This window comes from Suncus etruscus, chromosome 1 (genome assembly GCF_024139225.1).
Source record: "Suncus etruscus isolate mSunEtr1 chromosome 1, mSunEtr1.pri.cur, whole genome shotgun sequence".
NCBI classification, from domain to species: Eukaryota; Metazoa; Chordata; class Mammalia; order Eulipotyphla; family Soricidae; genus Suncus; species Suncus etruscus.
Window position 1 is genome coordinate 73,453,505 of NC_064848.1, and position 20,185 is coordinate 73,473,689.

Below are 20,185 nucleotides of genomic sequence, written 5' to 3' on the forward strand. Positions count from 1 at the left end.
TGGACACGCGGAATGGCGAATAACGGAAATATATTGTAGAAATGAATGAAACCACGCAGATTGCATGGGGACTCTCGTTAGCAGAAACGAAAGACAAATTTATTTTTTGAGCTGGCAGCTTTTAAAGGTTAGAGACTTGGAAGGCAGATGCAAATTCTAGGCATCAAAGAAACTGGGAGAAGAATGGAAAGACCCTGGCTAGATTAGCATATTAAAGAGCTGAATACTGAAGGTGAAAAAGACAGCTTGTTTTGGGTTCGCTTTGCTTTGGGTAAAACAGAAGGAAAAAATAATTATCGGGTGAAATGTGAGGAATGTATCAGAGTTTCGGGGTGAAAAGTGAAAATTACTTTATTTTGAGCTAAGTAATGGAAAAACCTGGATTTAGGCGCCAAGGTAGGAAAAATTACAGGGAGCTGTTGAATGGGAGATTTTTTGGTGGGATTAGCACTGTCCTTTGTTGTAGGAAGAAATAACTAAGGCCTGATTTCTAATAAAGGTTTAAAATAAAGAGAGAAATAGTTACAGCCCTTATGAAATTATGTCCAAATAATCCACGCAAAGGGTCAAGTGATTTTGACTGCTCTAAGCGGGCCTTTTTGGCAGATAATTTCTTTTTTCGGGAGAGCACTACACTTTGGTGTGTGCTTCTCCTGAGTGGGGTGTAGCACTTATGAACAAGGACATGGTTTAAGTCCATGGGTACCTTTTGAGAATTGAAAGTCAAGATGAGAAAACAAAAGGTAACTCATGGACTGGAAAGGATTGAGAAATTTTTATACTCCATCTGGTTATTGTCCTAATGACTAGATTCAACATCAAATCAATGTCTCAGATAAGTACATATGACTTATTGACAGATAAAAACTTGATTGTTGGAAAGGATTCAATTGGACAGACCGATTGCATTGTTAAATTGTGGAGGCCTTTAGGTAGAAGTGGAAATTAAAATGGGATGAAGCGTAAACGAGAGCTGAATGGATAAAAGGAAATAAAAACATTTCTTTTTTTTTTCGGGCCAAACCCATTTGATGCTCAGGGATTACTCCTTGCTAAGCACTCAGAAATTACCCCTGGCTTGGGGGGACCATATGGGACGCTGGGGGTTCGAACCGCGGTCCTTCCTTGGCTAGCACTTGCAAGGCAAACACCTTACCTCTAGCGCGACCTCCCCAGCCCTGGAAATAAGAACATTCTGTGTGTGTGTGTGTGTGTGTGTGTGTGTGTGTGTGTTATATGTATATAGTGACTCCAACTTCTGTGGAGAATATATTTACAATAAAGTATTGAATTTCTTATTCTTTAAGCATTGTGTTTAATAAGAGATTCTATGAGGCAATTTTTAAGAATACTTAATTCCACACTATGTGTGATTCTGGGTCAGATAAAGGCTGAGAACATTAATTGGGATTCATGAGAAGAGACCAAAGAGGATACAGTTTATTTGGCAAGAGAGACAACAAAAATCTTTTCATAACAACTGGAATGTTATAAGAAAAGTGTGTGAATTTGTGGGGTTTTAGTAAAGAAAAGCAGTTTAACATTTCCATTACTCCCATTTTCATCAATTACTAAGTCTTATGTGCTCTTTCTCATCAATGAAATTTGAATTTCTTCACTTTCTCTCTCTGCCTCTCTTTCTTTCTCTCTCTGCCTTTCTGTCTCTCCTTAGTCATAATCTAGGTTCCTTTTCTTGTTAATCACAAGATCATTTAGCCACCTCACCATATTCATTCTTATTCCACTTTCCCCAAACTACTCCTCTGTCCTCTTAGATAATGCTTAGTAAGAGAAAAAATTGTAGTTTTCTTTTGAAAAGATCTAAAACAGTTGTAGGTATTATTATCATTATTATATGGATGAAAGTTCTAAAGTTGTTTCGGCAACAAACTCTGGCATCGTCCTCCTTCAGTAGTGCAGACAAACTGGGGCCAATGTTGATGAGCACTACTAGAATCACCGGAGATGAAAGAGAATGTGTTTCTGTTTCTAGTTTCCCCTTAAAACCCAAAAAGTCTCTGGGATCTCCTGGAACTAATTCATTACTGTCATGAAGGCAGAGACCTTCTTGAAAGCGACATTTTAGGGAATCTAAAAATTTAATGACAACAACAAAACCTCTCTGTTCAAGAGAGTTGACATAAGGATGAATTTGGTAACAAGACTCATGGATTCCTCCATCTCTTTCTATCTCTGTCTCTGTGTCTCTTGTTCCCTGCCTTTGACAAACAGCTTGGCTCCTGGGAAGCTTAGCTTTAAATTGGAAAATGCAGCCTTGCTTGACACAACAGTATCACAGCCTCCCTGCTGCTCAGAGCAGCTTGTAACATACATCCCTGCAGGCATGACCATAAAGGGCTGTCTAATATCCTGTAATCACATCCCTCTTGACCCCCCAACCCCCCCCCACCAATGAACATTCCTCTGCAGCTTCTTTTGAATTCTCATTATGGAATATTTTTCTCTTATTTCATAATTTATCAATCTAGATTTGATCATTTGCCTCATTTTTCTCCACGTAGTGACCCCAACTCTTGGATAATTAAAAAACACATTCGTTCTGAAGATGAGAATCAGAACAAAATTTTAAAAAAGAAATAAAAGTTTTTCTTCCAATAAGGATATCAGAAATGGTATGTTGGGACCTTAATAACAGAAATACCTTTCTCTTCTAGGTCACTTTAGAGAGGCCCAGATTTAAATGAGGAGATTCTGCCTTTCCTCCTTGTTTATTCACAAAATACAGAAACTTGATTGATGCCAAAATATACATGGATTTAATCATTTCTCACCTAGATGTTGGGCTTGTATTAAGTCTCCCTAACTCCAGTGATCAAGTGGTCATCCACTGCTATAATCTTTTATTAGTTGAAATTTAACAACCTAGTCCCAATCTGCCTATACTCGATACTCTTTTCCTTGACATCTTCTATAAAGTGGCCAAGTGTATCTAACCACAGTAACATTTCACAGGTGTAATATAAGCTGTTCTGCTCTGTATTTGGTTTATTATAACCTTAATTCCTATGACTCTATCTCTCATTCCATACTTTGTTTATAATTTACCTGTCATATACCCAGCTCAAAGATTCATAGAATAATTTCTCCTTTTTTTCTTATCTACATTAGTTGTAGAAGAGACTAACATTTCTGCCTGTAGATTTTTTTCTTGCCATGTTGGAAGCTACTTATTGTTGATGACTAATTCGTGTTTGTGACTTAAAGCTTAAGGACTTATACCTTATGTGCACTTAATAAAACCTTATTTAATTCATGGGAAAAAAATAGCAACTTCTCAATGCCTTTTTCTAAAGGGTCTAGTGAAGGCAGAACATTAGGAACACTGGAACCTTTCTAAATTATGGTCTATTTTAGAATAGACTTTAAAACAGTACACATTAATCTTACATATTATCATAAGGCGTTTTCTTTCCTCAAAAGAACTGAGAATATAATAAAACTATCCTTTATCTTTTGGGGGAGGGTCACATCTCAGTTGCTCAGGAATCATTCCTGGCAGGTTTGGAGAATATTATGGGGTGCCAGGGATCAAACTGGGGTCAGCTGCAAGCAAGGCAAATGACCTAACTGCTCCAGTTTAACAATATTTTTATCTTTAGTTTAGTTGGTCATACAACATGGACCCAATTTTTTTTAAATCATTGTAAATTCTGCTGTTAGTTACTGCAATTCCTTTTGAAATATTATTTAAATTTATGGCCATATTAAGAAAGAAGAAAATACAAATATATCCGTATACTTAAGAATTACAGACACTGCTTTTCGATTGAGAGCAATTGCAATAGATTCTTAGCCTGGAATTTAAAGTATGACATTGTCCCATAACATGAACTTTCCCCAAAAAAGATGTATTTTAAGGTGTGTGTGTGTGTGTGTGTCCCTGTTTGTGTGAATACTTTTGATTGTTCTAGTGATTCATGTTTTAGTTTAACTGAAAAGCAAATTCTCATTTCTTCCTAAACATTAATTTTATTGAAAGTAACATTGACTTGGTACTCTATAATCTTAAAAAGTTTTTCATATTTTGATATTCTATCCAGCTGTCTTTTTCCAGTGAAAAGGTATGGATAAAATCAATAACTAAAATGAATTAGAGCCACACATTGCTTGTCTTGGCATTGCATTTTCCTCTTAAGTAGTTTTCTCCTAAATATAACCCATAAGATGATATAAAGTGCCACTTCACATTAGCCATTTAGACATTATTAGCATCTGTTTGTTTTTTACTCCCTCTAATTCAAGTTACCTCCTGAGCTTTGTGGTTGGTATCTTCCACTTTCTTTAAATAACTTCTAACGGAGAAGACTTATTTTAGGATATATATCCTTATCCTAACTTAACTTTGGACTTTATTATACATATAATAAATATTATATAAATATTAATTAAATATTATACATGTAAAGATGCATCCTATATAGAGAAGAAATATAGTAATTTTTATAGTAAGAATGACTTGGAGATGGAATTCAATAGAATAATTACTTTTGAAAATTTAATTACATTTGGAAATACATCAAATTATTAAATTTTATAATATAGCCTGATTTCCGTTTAAGTTTTAAAATTTCTGAACACTTTCTTTTTCATTGGACTCAGAAAACAAAGAAACATGAATAACAGACTCTCAGACTTATTTTGTCTCTTACCACTTTATACGAACAAAACTACTTAGGATGCTCTTGGAAATCTACTTTCTTTTTTTTTTTTTTTGGTTTTTGGGCCACACCCGTTTGATGCTCAGGGGTTACTCCTGGCTATGTGCTCAGAAATCGCCCCTGGCTTGGGGGGACCATATGGGACGCCGGGGGATCGAACCGTGGTCCTTCCTTGGCTAGCGCTTGCAAGGCAGACACCTTACCTCCAGCGCCACCTACCCGGCCCCGGAAATCTACTTTCTTTAAATGAACAAACAGAAAAAAATTCCCCTATATTCCCCCAGAATCACTCCAGCATGCCCCTAGAAGCAGTATTATCTATGTTAAGAAACAGTGATTTAGCGGGTCTTATCTATTGGAGTAGGCAGAGAAATTGACCAAGACCTACATTTGGACAATGTTGTTGAAATTTTGTAAAACTCTGGTCCAACATCAAGATTAAATTGAATTAAGTACAATGGAATTGACCCAGGGCCAATGTTTGAAATCAAGCAATTAATTCAACAGCTTAGGCACATCATTTGCTAAAATTTACTGTGTGTGGTATTATGCACAGCACAAGGGTTACTGTAGAGAACAGGACAAACATGACCTTGGCAACATGAATTAAAGATGATTGACAATCCAGGAAAGAAGAATGTATTAAATAATTATACAGTAAGTAGTAGGAAGAAGTATGATAATTTATTAACAGAGACATAACTAATCAAGCCAGTTGAAGAAAGTTTCTCATTTAAAATGATATTTTATTAGATATTTGAATTAGTGGTAGACATTTGAAGACATTTCCCTACAAATGGAGGAGGGATGAATACTCCAAGCTATGGGATTAGCATGTGAGAGGACCCAAAGTTAAGAAAGAATTTAGCATGAATGGTTAGTGAGTGGCTGGTGTAGTAAGATGTACTGGGGTGGATATCGTTGCAAAATGGTACTGGGGAGGTTTAACACAGTGACAAATTATGGAAATATCAGACAATGTATATGTGTGTATATATATTTAACTCACTCAGGTAAATGAGATAGCTGACTGCTTATTGCTGAGTGAGTCCAGATACAGATGCAGGTATAGAGGTATATGCAGGTATAGGTAAGGGCTATGGCAGTGATTCACCAAGTGTAAGCCTTAGGAAAAAATATCTTATCACTGACATTTGAACTGTGCCATTGTTCTTGGGAAGTCCCAAGGGAATCTGGAATGATCTCTGGGTGTGAGAAACCACTTAAGAATATTAGGGTGTTTAGGTATCCTCTCAAGGTTCTTGAGCCCTAAGCATTTTGAAAAGAGTTGACTTAATTTGATGCTTCTTTGTATTTTAGGTCTTAAACTTAAAAAAAATTTTTGTGGGTTGGATTATCTCAAGAGCTGAGCTATATATCTAACTCTAAGAAACTGTAGATGGAAAGTGGAGAAAGTGGAGAAAGAAGGGGAGTGTCAATGCCACCAAGCATCTTCACATTCTCATTCCTTACAAGCTTTGAAAAACATCTCTAAACCTTAAATATCTCTTTAAAATCTAAATAATGCATTACTAAAAACCATTTGGTCTCATAATAAAATCTATTTTGCACTCATTTACAAATCCTATTTGCGTTGTTAAAAAATTACTGAAGGATATCTCATTGCCACCATGGAAGTCGATTCCTATTTAGCATGTGCTCAAGATGAACTGGGTTTGGGGGCCAGAGAAATAGTGCAGTGGGTAGGGCCTTCACTTTACATGTGTCCAACCCATGTTCAATCTATGTGGTCCCTTGATCCCACCAAGAGTGATTCCTGAGCACTGCCCTAAATCAGATCATAATTAAATGAATTGAATTTAGAGATTCTAATTTACTAAAATGAAGAATGAAATGAAATATAACACTACCAACTCATTTTTAATCTTTTTTTTCCATCTTCGGCCACCTCTGCCCACTCCCAACATACACACCTCTATTCAAAATCAGCTATAAAATTACAGATTACATGTTATGGGCTGAATTATACTACTTTGTATACATATATTAAAGTTATTTTTTGCCCTTAAAAATTTGGATTGTATAGAAACTTGTTTTCCTTCTTTCAAGATGTAACATTCTTTTATCAGTGCTTCTCAAATAGTGGGGTGTGTCCCCTAGGGAGGGCCTGAGGCTCCATAAAGAGGGACGCATTTGACCTCCGCAAACACTGTCATAACAAGCTAGCCCCGTGTTTATGTCTCTGCATATCTCTGGAGCTGAGAGTTGCTGTTTTCTGCTTCAAACCCCAATTTGAAAAGCTATGCATTGCAAAACTTGTTCATTGTAGCCATTAAGCCAGACACCACCTCTGATTAAAAAATTAGCTCAAATTATTTTATATATTTTTGTTTTGCAGGTTAAAGTTTTTTTTTTTTTTAGTAAAGATACTATTTACTGAGATCCCCCCACGCCAGACTGGTCTTCAGTCTTCAATCGGGCCCTGGGGGGAGGATGGGGGAGAGAAACTCCTCCCCTAGGCATACATAAACTACAGAGGCAGGGCCTGCACTCAGAAGACTCCACATGCCAGGACTTCTAGGTGTCTTCCACTGGTATGTTGGGGGCTCTGGGCAGGACAGCTAGCCATAGGCCCACTGGACTGACCACTTAGTCCAGGGGAACAAGACCCCCCCCACACCAGGCAGGTCTTCAGGGCCACGCCTGGTTAATCGGGCCCTGGGGGGAGGGGGGGAGAAATTCCTCCCTATGCATCCAAAAACTACAGAGGCACGGCTGGGCTTAGAACACTCCACATGCCAGGATTTCTGGGTGTGTTTGACTGGTATGTTAGGGGCTCTGGGCAGGACAGCTAGACATAGGCCCCCTGGGCTGACCACTTAGTCCAGGGGACTGAGTTCCCCACCATGCCAGACTGGTCTTCAGGGCCAGGCCTGGTTAATCAGGCCCTGGGAGGAGGGTTGGGGAAACAAACTCCTGTCGTATGCATACTGGACTCCATTCAGGAGTTCTTTTCTTACTAGTATTCATTTTCAAAAGCACGTGGGCGCATTTTATATACTTTTTAACTTCACCCAAAAGTGTTCTTAATTCTTGATTGTTTCTAGAAAAAAATAATGGAATGCCATAGATTTGGGGGATAACATTCAAATAGGTCTCTAAAATCAGTGTATATGTAGACGTGACTTCCTATACAGTGGTCCTCTCTGATTGCCAAGCCTAATCCATAAACAATTCAGCTATACAATGTATATAGCCCCTTTGATATATTGCCCCTCCCCACACCAGAGCCCCTTCTACTCCCTCATCTCCCAATCCAGATTAGTTATCTTCCCCTTAATTAACCCTCTTTACCCTCAGTTCTTAACTTGTTAGGCACCAAGACCAACCTCCTGCCCCAACAGATTTGTCCTTTCGCATACCCCTACAAAGCTCATTATTACTCCTTAACTCTCTCACCCCCAAACATCAGTACCCCACAGTACTGTACAGTCCTAATCAAAGACCAAAGTCGTGCATTTGGATTTAACAACCCCCAAATATTTCAAAAGACATAAAATGGACACATATGTCTTTTGAATATTTTATGTGTATTTTTTGACAGCTATAACTATTACTAAGTATTCTTTTACAGTGACAATTCTGCCCACTTTTTATCTATTCTTCTCTTTGTGAGCTGTTCAATAGGGAATTTTGGTGAAAGAGTCCCTCAGTTTAATGTTTATGATTGAACCATGTCATGGGGATTGTTAGACTTGTTCTTACGGGCCCCATATGCACTGATAATGCCACATGGCATTGTTCCTTGTTTGCATAGGCACATTAAAATGGGAAAATTCTATACATACAAATAAGTTCTTATCTAATAGAGATTGGAACACACAAATCTTGTAGTGCAATGGGACCTTACACCCTGAACATTGATATAATGACCAGGCACAGGCCTCAGAAAAATGGGCATCCTCCATTCACCCCTGAACCAGGGAAGCTATTTACAAAACATCCAAGGTTTTTTATAACAACACCTGGAAGCAATCCTCTACCAGGGAAGACCCTACCACTGCCCTGACACTGACCTGCTCAAAAGAGACTTCCCTTAACACTAAGAAGACTTGACAACAACAACGACCTGCTTACAGGACAGGGCTCTCTGCATTGACCTTTATTTGTGAGGAGAAACGAGAGGACACTCTGCACCATCATGACTGCAATGTAGGATATGCAGGTTCTAGGATCTTTAATACAGAAACATGATACCAACAACAGAGACTGTATGAAAAACAAAAGTGTAATGGCACTACAGACAATGACTTGGATTGGACAAACTAGTTTGCCTGGAGCCTAGAGTTGGTCTTATGCCAGGAAACTTCAGGGGTAATGTCTCCTTGTATTTAGTCCAAGGCTTTTCCTTTCCAGGCCCCTCATATTTTGGTGGGCCTATGCAAACAATAATTGCCCCTCTAACATCATTTTTACTGTGCTCCTTTACTCTAATCCTTAAGAAGAACAACCCACTTAAACTTTTGAGGTTAACTTAAACTAATATGCAATGTGCATGGAAATGTAAAAAAGTACTTTGCCTTCAATGTTTAAGGAGTTACATAAGTTTTATGGCTTTAGATTGCTTTGTGTGCTGCTAAGAAATATTATGTATTACAATCGGGGGACTTTTGGGACAAAGTAATTGTACATGGGTTCTGTTTTCTTTTTCTTTTTTTTTGTTTTTGTTTTTCTTTGTTTGTTTGTTGTTTTGGGTCACACCCGGCATCACTCAGGGATTACTCCTGGCTCTATGCTCAGAAGTCGCTCCTGGCAGGCTCGGGGGACCATATGGGACTCTGGGATTTGAACTGATAACCTTCTGCATGTAAGGCAAACGCCTTACCCTCCACGCTATCTCTCCAGCCCTGTTTTATTTTTCTTAATGTTCTTTGGCTGAAAGTTCAAAGTTCAGATATCAGCAAGGGGATTTCTGAGAATTCTGTTTATGGGTGATTGTCCTTCCACTGTAACTTTACCTTGTCCTCTTTCTTTGCATCTTTGTTCTCATAATTAAAAATAAAAAATTATAAAAAAAAAGATACTATTTACAGTCGTGCTGGGGGCTCAAAAATGTTTTCTTCTTCCTAGGGGGGCATGACAGAAAATAATTGAGAATCACTGCTTTAATTTAACATTTTAATCACCCTTCAACATTATTTTAATCATCCCAAAATTGAGTAATTTATGGAATATTTTATCATGCTAAATAAACACTATTCAGAGACACCTTTGATATGACCTGGATCAAAAAGATTACCAATCACATATGTTTTCCCAGCACTAGTGAATAGCATAATATAGATACACAGTTTTCTGTAACAGACAAATAAATTAAAAGAAAACATAAAACAAATATAGTACCCTATAAACATGCCTCCGTGCCAGTTATGATACCTGGAATGCTTGGCCTGCATGTGATGAAAATATTCTGCCTTATATGCTTAACTCAAGAAAAGAACTTTTCTGGGTTCTTTGTTGTATGTTGTAGTTTGGAGATTCTTTAGGCAATAATCTGGGGCAAGGGTCAGGCTCACCTTTGTTAAATTCCATCTTTCAAGGGTTACTGCCCTTTATTACTTTGTTTGCTGACCTGAATACCATTGTCTTAATTACGTTATATGACTTTTCCTTTTGTGTAAAATGTGAAAACCCCGTTCCAGTTACTTTCACTTGGCTGAAATAATAAGCCCATGTAGAGCCACGTCAAAGTTGTGGAAGAATATTTTTCACATAGACTTTTGGAGGCCCACTTTCATCTGGAATGAGCACATAGAATAAGATACATTTGACCTAGCTTGAATTTTGTGGCAAGATAAAAAGGGTTTTATAACTTGAAATAATTTTTAGTCACTAAGTTACAATCACCTGCAATTTCTTTGTAAAGAAAATTTTAGATTTTAAAAATCTTATTATAAATTATTTTCAAATGAATTATATCATCGTGAAAACTAAATCTGGCCACTAATAAAATTCTAAGAATTTCACATTTTTAGTTGGAAAAATATAAAATTATATATCTATTCACTTGGTCTTGCAGAGTTTGGGTACCTTTTTTGTAAAATACTTTTCCAAATTAATGTGGATTCAGAGTACAGACTTTGCGGTTTACTCAAAAAAGTATAAAAAATTTTTATGGTATCATTATTGCCTATTTATTTGGTTTTTGGTTCCCTACCTTCTTTCCCCTCCCTTTGTTGTTGTGATGACTAGAAATGGCATATATACTTGCACATACTGCACATATACTGGCACACATGATACAATACTCACAGGGATTACGGACTTTTAATCATCATGCTTGGACATGTGCATGCTGGGAACCTCACTCTTTAGCTGTGGTATAGCAGAGACTTACCCTCTGTTTCTGAGATGGGGGGGGGGGGGTCCCAAACAGAAGAGTCACGACAGCCATATGCTGTGCCTGTAGGAAATATGAAGGCTTGAAGGTGAGGTCTTAGTCTCATCAGGCAGTATTTCTGTCATTGAGCCATCTCGGGGTTCCTAAAGTTTCAGAGTTTATATTTAGTGAAATATGCTATATATTATCATCTCAACTTAGAAGGAACTCAGACTGGACTTTTAAATAAAATCAGCTAAAAATAGTCTCGCTATAAACAGCTAGATGTAATGCTGCTAAATTCATAGATTCTAGACTTCTTGGAATGATTATAACTTTCTAGCTACCCTTGGTAGCTCTAGGTATACATCAGTAGGGCTTGAGAGATAGTACAGCAGTTTAGGTACTTGATTTTGACACAGCTGACCTATTTTGAAATCCTTAGCACCACACATGGGCAGTCCAGTTAGCACCAGCAGGAGTCTGGTGTTGAGCCCAGAACCAGGAGTAAGCCCTGAGTACAGCTGGTTGTGGCCCCCAAACCAAAACAAAACAAAATAAACCCACCTCAAGTCTGCAGAGAAATGCTTATTGAGTAAAGATTACTCCTGTATTACTATAAGAGTAGTTTCACTTTTTGCTGCTTGTCTAGCTTGTCAGCTGCTTCCAAGTTTGCAAAACTTAAAAATGAAAGAGATTTTTTTTCCACCCCGCTAATGACCAGGCTCCATTGCCAGGCATTTTAAGTATCACTAAAACAGATAATATTGTAATCAGTGATTATTTTTCACTTGTTTTAGGTTAAGTAGGAATTGTTATATTCCTCATAAACAAGATGCAATTATGTGGAAAATTCAGTTATGTAGCAATATGTTAGAGGACATTAAATCAATCATTCCTTGAGCAATTCTGGTTTATAATATAATTTTCAGCTTAAAATGAAGAGCTCTCTGAGTGAATTGCTAGGAATTAGAACTATTCTTTAGCATTTTCCCCCTTTTCTCTATGTTCCTGTCTGATGTGAAAATCGTCAATTTTCTGTTTTATTTCCTTAACGTCTGTGCTTAAAATAATCCATGTGCATAAATAGATTTTGATAGTGCTTATAGTTTGTCTTTGGTTTTTATACATTTGAAACTGGTACTGTTTATTAAAAGCTTTTCACTCACATTATGATGATTCCTATTTTGGAATGACATATTTGCTCTTCTCGTACCTAAAATACTCTGATACCTTTCTCTAACACCTACCTTTATTTTAATCAACTTAAGTAATCATCTCCTCTAAAAAAACCTTTCCATAAACTTCCAAATAATACCTTTGTGGACTTTAAGCAATTTGTCTTTGGGAACCTATTCTTTATTTTTAAAAATTAATAAGGGCCAGGCTATAGTATGGCAATATCATGGATACTTGACAATAGCTACCTGTAATTGGCCTGAGTTTGAGTCCTCACACCAACTGGCTTGCCAAGAATTACATGGAATGTCTTTCAAAACCTCTGAGCATTGCCTCTGTGGCCCTAGAGGTCCCAATACCATCGGTGTGGTCCTGGTATTTTGGCATCACAGGGCCCGAAGAGCATCACATCATTGTGCTCTTGACTTTGAATCTCTGCCTAGGTTGGTGAGAATCACTGATGGGACCCTAGCACCTTCTAAGTACCACATGAGATGCCTGTTAGAAATTTAAAATTCAGGGCCGGAGAGATAGTATGGAGGTAAGGTATTTGCCTTGCATGCAGAAGGACGGTGGTTCAACTCCCGGGATCCCATATGGGTCCCCCAAGCCTTCCAGGAGCGATTTCTGAGCGTAGAGCCAGGAGAAACCCCTGAGCACTGCTGGCATGACCCAAAAACCAAAACAAGAAATTTAAAATTCATGTTTTATAACTAAGTTGGTGTAAAAATGAATCTAATAACATTTTAAAAATATTTGTTCCCACAAAATTCTTTTTTTAATTCTTTATGATTTTTAAAGAATTTAAGGTATTTTCATTTTAAGGAATTTAAAATTCAAATGGTTCAGGCCATGGGCCAGAGTAATAGTATAGAGGGTAGGGTGCTTGCCTTGCTTGGTTCGATTCCATATGGTCCCCTGAACCCACCAGATGTGATCCCTGAGTGCCGAGCCAAGAATAAAAAGCCTGAGCACTTCTGGGAGTTCCTCCCCAGAGTTCCCTGACCCTAGAGTTAGAATTGATCATTTATGTTGGTCATGGTCTTGTCATTCTTAATTTTGTATTTGTTCCTGGAATTCATAGTTATACTTATTTCGGTCTAATTTTGATAAATGTCATCCTGTGTACAATGTATTTGATTTGCTTGTTGTTTCCAGTTCTTCCTAATAGAATACTTGGAATAAATTAATGAAACAGATATTCCTGAATGAATGAGCTAATTTGACCTTGAACTTTGAAATCCTGGTTACCAAAATTTTTTCATTTAAAATTTAAAATCTTTTTAATTTGCTGTATTTATGAAAATACAACAAGGCTGGACTATATGAGAGTCTTGGTCTCTGCAGCCTCTGTTATTCTGTGACTTCTACCTCTAGGAGGATGGAAAAAGATACATTTTCCCCTATCCCCCCACTAAAAACAGCTAATTATCTTATACACATATAAAATCAATGTAAACAACTCTAAGAGGTAGAAAAGAAAGACTGACAAGGGATCTTAGAACAAAAGAAACAAAATAGTAGTGAGTTCTTACAATTTCCTTTATGCAGCATATCTCTGGCTCTTAGAGAAGCTTACAGGTCACAAACACGAAAACTTACTAATAAAATAGCCCCATAAAAGCCTTGCCAAAGGACCAAAAAGAGAGAAGCCTAACTGGGCAGAAACCTTAGAAAATAACTCTTTACTCTAACCTGATACCACAGAAAAAACTGCAGGCTCTGATATTTCCCCCTGCGGGGCTGTAAGGAAGTTCTCCTAGATTTCTGGCAAAGTCTTGTCAGAGACCTCAGAGGGACTCAGGACCTTTTCTCATGCTAGACAGTAATGAATAGTCTTTTCTTATCATGTCACGGGGGAAATATGAAGCCTGAAGTCTCTTCTCTACCAGGTAGTAACAATACAATCCTATTCCCTCCTTACTGCAGTGATATGAGGAGGCCTGGCTGGATTGTTTAGAGTTTTATCACCAATCAAAAATAATAAGGCTACAATTCCAAAGTGTCAGTGGAGCCATGGAGAAAACAGTAAAGAGATATTTTCTCTCCTTTCCAGGGTAATTTCAGTGGAAGACAACTTGAATTCTACTGCTCAGAAAAGTGGGCCCTTGGGCAGCAAAGGTGTGATCAATAGTCAACAACTGACAACTTAGATTTCTACCTTCACATAAAAAAAGTTTTTATACCAAGAACTATGAAGGTTTTAAACTAAATAGAAAAAGATCATTTATAGAAACCAGTATTAAAATTACATAGGTGTTAGTTATTTGATAGGAAGTGTTAAGAATTATTAAAAATTCAATAACTGATAACATGTTTACATCAAACAAAAAAAGTAGCATTAACAAAGAAGTACAAATATCATAAGGGAAAAGTAAATAGGGACTTTAAAGTAAGAAATATAAGGCTGGAAAGATATGGTAGGGTACTTGTTCTGAGCACAGTTGACCCAGATTTTACCATTTTACATATGGTTCCCCACGCATTGCCAAGAGTGATCTTGAGTGTAGAGCCAGGAGTAATCCCTGAGTAGCACTAGGGGTGTGTGTAGCCTTAAAATAAACAAACAAAAAATAATCAATTCAACTAAAATACAACAACAGAAATTTGAAAAACAACTAAAACCCTCAATGGATAAATTTAGCTTTACAGAATAATGGAGATGACAAGAAAAAGTGGATTTGAGAGTAGAAGAATATAAAAGACTAACTCTGAATATAAAAATATACCAAAAAAATTAAGAGTTTAGGACTTGAGGGAGACTAACTAAAGGATCTACTATTCATGCCTTCTTAGTTCCAGAAGAGGAGAGTGGTTCAAAATTATTCTACTATTAATGACTGGTAATTTCTTCAACTTTAGAAGGAAGAATGCAACATAAACCCACAGATTTAATACTCATATAGAATAAACCCAAAGAAATCAATGGTGAGACTAATTTCAAGGCAAAATACTTATTTGATAATACTTGTATCCTAAATATACAAATAACCCTTAGTCCTTGAAAATAAGATAACCCAGTTTAAAGCAACAATGAAGTCGGGGCTGGAGTGAAGAGGATGCTTGCCTTAGCCACTGCTAAAGCAGGTTTGATCTTTAGCCCTAGACAATATTAGTTGTAGCCCCTAAAACAAACTCCCCAAATAAAACAAAAACAAAGTCAGAAGATTTGGGTAGATCTTATCAAAGAGAATAATAAACATGTGAAAAGATATTCAACATTATTTGTTATTGTGAAACGAAAGCCAAGTTAAAAAACCATTTAACAGCCTTTAGAATGACTAATAAAAATGATTAAAATATTAGTGAGGGAAAATGTTAACGAGGGGCCTGGAGATAACTTGGAGTGGTAGAGCACATACCTGGCATGCAGTTAGCCCAGGCCCACATGCCTCCCCATCCCATCACTGCAAGAGGTAGCTCTGGTGGCTTTTGAGCACCCTGATGAGTTTGGGCACACTGGTGTGACCCTGAGCATCAGTGCTGGCTCTAGTGATGCCTGAATGCTTTCAGTAGTGTACCACATCACCAAGCAGAACATCAAGTTGCCTAGTCTGACTGGAAGTGGCCCCTGAACATCAAGGAGCAACCCAAACACAATTAAAAAGAAAAAAAATTGTATATTTCTTAAGGTATACTAAATATAAGTTAACTGAAAAGTTAAAATTTTGTACCTGAAAAAAGAATCAGAATGAAGTAAATGAAGTGAAGTTGAAATTGAGTTCAAATATTAATATTAATTCATGGCTTTTAAGGAAAGTACAGTTGGCTATTCATACTATAATCCACAAGAACTTTAGGAGAAAATGACACAGACACAGAGGAATTGAAAAATAATAAACTATCTAGAAAAGATCCTTGAAGTTTATATTCAGATGTTCACTATTGCTTTTGACAGAGAATAAAATGTATATGATACAACACTCTTTATAATCTGATCTGGAAGCTTGATAAATGTCTGGACTCATTATTTTGGTGTTTTTAAGTACTTAAAATTAATAGATTTTCTAATATTGTATTTTATAAAATTATATTTTTCTTTAAATATAAAGACATGTTCTAATAAAAGGTTTATATATCTGCTATTGCGCTGAAGTGATAACACAGCAGTAGGGCATTTGCCTCGCACAACCCAGGACTGGCAGTGGTTCGATTCCCAGTATCACTGTGCCTGCCAGGAGTGATTCCTGAGTGCATAGCCACGAGTGATTACTGAGTGTTGCCATGTGTGACCAAAAACAAAAACTAACTAACTAACTAAATAAATAAATAAAATCTACTATTACCTAGGAACTTCATTATATAAGTTAAAAGAGTATATTATGACAAGCTTTCGTATTTGGTTTTCATACAACAGTAGGATTAATGATCTCAGTAGATGGATCAGTGCAGTATTAATTCACGATAGTATCTGTGTCATCAAGGCAGCAAGACAGTATGATGAGGAAAGGAAGTTGGAGTTTACTAGAGGTCAATTCTAAAGAGAAAGGCAAGAAACAGCAGTATGTGGGTTACAATTTAGACCATACACAGAGGAGATACATGCAGGCTGAACAATAGCAAGTATTTTGTAATAAGAACTATTTCTTGGGGCCAGAGCCATAGCACAGTGGTAAAGTGTTTGCCTTGTATGCGGCCGACCTGGGACAGACCCGGGTTCTATCCCGGATATTCCTTATGGTCCCCAAAGCCTGCCAGGAGCGATATCTAAGTGCAGAGCAAAGAGTAATCCCTGAGTGCCACAGGGTGTGACCCAAAAATTACCCCCCCCCAAAAAAAAGAACTGTTTCTTGAGAAGAGAGTAACTTTCTTGACCATGTACGTAGCACCAGACAAGTAGAATTCTATGCATTGCATTGTGCTTATGTGCACACCTGGTCTTTTTGTCTCTGCCTGTTCAAACCTAGAGTATATCATCTTTTCCTGTAATGATTTCTAGTCTGACTTGACAATGTCATAGATCTCTAGTTTACATTTGTTTGAATCCTGTACCCCGGAGCTGATAATTTTTATGTAAGTAAGTGAGGTGTTTCAAAATACTGTTCTTACACCTTGTTATTATTTCTTTTTCAGCCTGAACAGTTTTAGATGGTACAGCCTTACTACACGGTGTAAGAAATGGCTGTAGGAAACAATACTCAGCGAAGTTATTCCATCATCCCATGTTTTATATTCGTTGAGGTATGTGTACTTTTTTTTATTTATCTTTATAGATTAAATCAAATAAGACTTTGTTATATGACCAATATGGAGAAGAGCTAATAAATGTGAAATATTTCTTAGAAGTCATAAAAGAAAGATATTTATAAATATTATAGAGTACAAAATAATTACATTACTTATTTTATTTTCATTGGTGATTTGTGTGTATTATGAACATAGCAATTAAATACAATCAGTTTTCAAAATCTTTGTCATGTTTCAGGAACTCAGTAAACTTAAAAGTTTACAAATAGTGCTAGGTGGTGTTTTTTGTTTTTTTTTTTTTTTTTTTTTTTTGCTTTGGAACTTAAAGAAAAAGATTCTTAGAACTTACTATTTTGACTAAATGCATTTCTTTAGTGGACTTTGAAGAACTTGTATAATATGTAATTTCTTTTGGTAATGATTTTTAATTGTTTCCAGTGTATACAACAAATAGATTTTCCAGAATTTTTTGGATAAATAAATATCCCACTTTGGTTTTCTCTCTATGAAACAATCACAAAAAAGGCAAAATTAAAAATAGAAAGAGCCCACAAAACCTGATTCTGATTACATAAGAAAAAAGAGATTGATTTCTTAAAAACATAATTTCTGCATTTTCAAAGATATAAGACATCTTTTAAATTGTTTTCTTTATCCTCAAGGTCTGGTTTTAAATATGAAAACATAAAACTTATCTCATAAAAGTGTTGTGTTTCCTTTCTGGGTAGCTTCTTGAATGGTCTCTACATCCAAGGGTCAACTGTCAGATGTTCTTAAGTTAGTGTCTATTTGAGTAGGGATGGCAGGAAGATGCATGTTGATCCATGTGAAGACAGACAGACATGTAGAAAAATTCTCTTTTAGTGTGCTTTTTAAACACACATGAATCATATGACACATATGAATCAATACAACTAGTATTTATATCTTTTATCTGATAACATAACTTTGCTCATAGAGTCCATTGGATAATTTTGAGCATTCTAATTTTTAGCAGATTATATGTGTGTGTTTGTCTGATCTTGAATGTTACTTTCTAGGCACGCCTTAGTAGTTTGGATGAACAAATATTTTTTGATGTTCAATATTTTCTGGTGATATTTGTGAGTGTGTTTATCTCTCAGGATCAGGAAGAAATAGTATGTTAGGTTGAATCAAATACACATAGACCCAAACTAGACTATATCTCTAGAAGGGCAAATAGGATTTATTTTTGCAACATAAACACATGTCCTTAATATTCTTCTTTGAACTTGAAAGGCTAAGGATGACTCCAGACAACAGTATATTTTGGATTCTAGTTACTGTTGTTTATATTGACATTATAATGAAGGAAATGAAATCTTTTCTCCTGCTGTGCATGCAGGAAAGGGTATAAGGTTATATATAGCATTATGTTTTTTCAATGTTAAAATCCTTTCTCATTTGTTACAAGAAATATGGAGATTTAAAGATAGCTGGAGGAAATCTGGAAATAAATCATTTGTAGTCATCTTTATCCTCCCAGTATGACTTTTATTTTAAAATTTCTTAAAAAAACCAAACAGAAACCAAACCTCAAAGCAAGAAGGTTTAATTTATGGCTGGGAGCTATATCTCTGAAAAATTTCAACCTTCTAATGTGTGAAATGATGAGCTTGACTGATAGAGCAGGCAACAAGAGACATAAATCAGTCTTTTTCTGCCTAGCCCTGAATCAAAATAAAAATAAGTCTAAAAGTCTGGGAGAGGAAATATAGTTTATTATTTTCCTTGCTGTACTGTCTTTCTTCTTTTGCATGGAAGTTTATTATAGATCAATGACTTCTCTCTAACTTAACTGAAAAAAGAAACAAAAGATAAGTGAAGTGGAATAAAGTAGAAATTGAGAGGTGAGCAGGTGAATTTAAAAAATGTTCTCACTGGGGCCGGCGCAGTGGCGCTAAAGGTAAGGTGTCTGCCTTGCCAGCACTAGCCTAAGACGGACCTCAGTTCGATCCCCCGGTGTCCCATATGGTCCCCCAAGCCAGGAGCGACTTCTGAGCGCATATCCAGGAGTAAGCCCTAGGCGTCACCGGGTGTGGCCCCCCCAAAAATGTTCTCATTATTTTCATTTATTTCATTCATCAAACGCTTATTACCAACGTCCATGATTCCATAAATTATAACAGGGATGTCAGAAAAAGAAACACAAGCACCAGATAACTCACTTTTATTTGGTTTATAAAGAAACAAAGAGAAGAAACAAAGTCTAATAACAGCAAAGTCTTTAAACTCCTCTAATTTTAGAACTGAGATGACATAGGAAAATATTGTTAGTTGGCGTGATGTGATAACATATCTCTAAAATAAAATTTTACTCTCTTGTAAACCAGTTTTATCTCAATTAGAAAAAAAGATAAAAGGCATTGTAGATGTTTTAATCAAGATTTTCATTCTATCATTGTTTCATGAATGCATTCATTTACAGTACACTTGTGCAATATCTGTATTTTCCCCAAGTGCTCCAAATGCATTATGGTTTTCCTCCCTTTACATACTATTAGTGAGACTTCTGTAATCTGGATTTTTACCATGTGTTTCATATATCCAAGGTTTTATATCATCCTTGAAAACCATATATATTAATGAGATATATATTGTATGCATAGGAAAATAATAGTATGTTATTTCTTGGTGATTTTAATTTTGTGAGCATAGGATTTTGACTAAAGAATATTTTGTTTATCCATGGAATTGGATACCTCATCAACTTCTATCATTCAAAAGCTATTGAAATAGAAGGAACTTGACTGAGACCTGCCCAGAAGACTGGTGATAG

At 36.4% G+C, this 20,185-nt stretch overlaps 1 protein-coding gene across 1 annotated transcript in view; it reads left to right on the plus strand.

Moving 5' to 3' along the window:
• Positions 1 to 20,185, plus strand: part of PLPPR1 (phospholipid phosphatase related 1) — a 257,000-nt gene that overhangs the window by 148,554 nt on the left and 88,261 nt on the right. The window contains exon 2 of the mRNA XM_049773255.1: positions 17,272 to 17,379. Within this exon, the coding sequence (XP_049629212.1) occupies positions 17,317 to 17,379 (63 nt within the window). The 5' untranslated portion in view covers positions 17,272 to 17,316. The remainder of the gene's footprint in view (positions 1 to 17,271; positions 17,380 to 20,185) is intronic.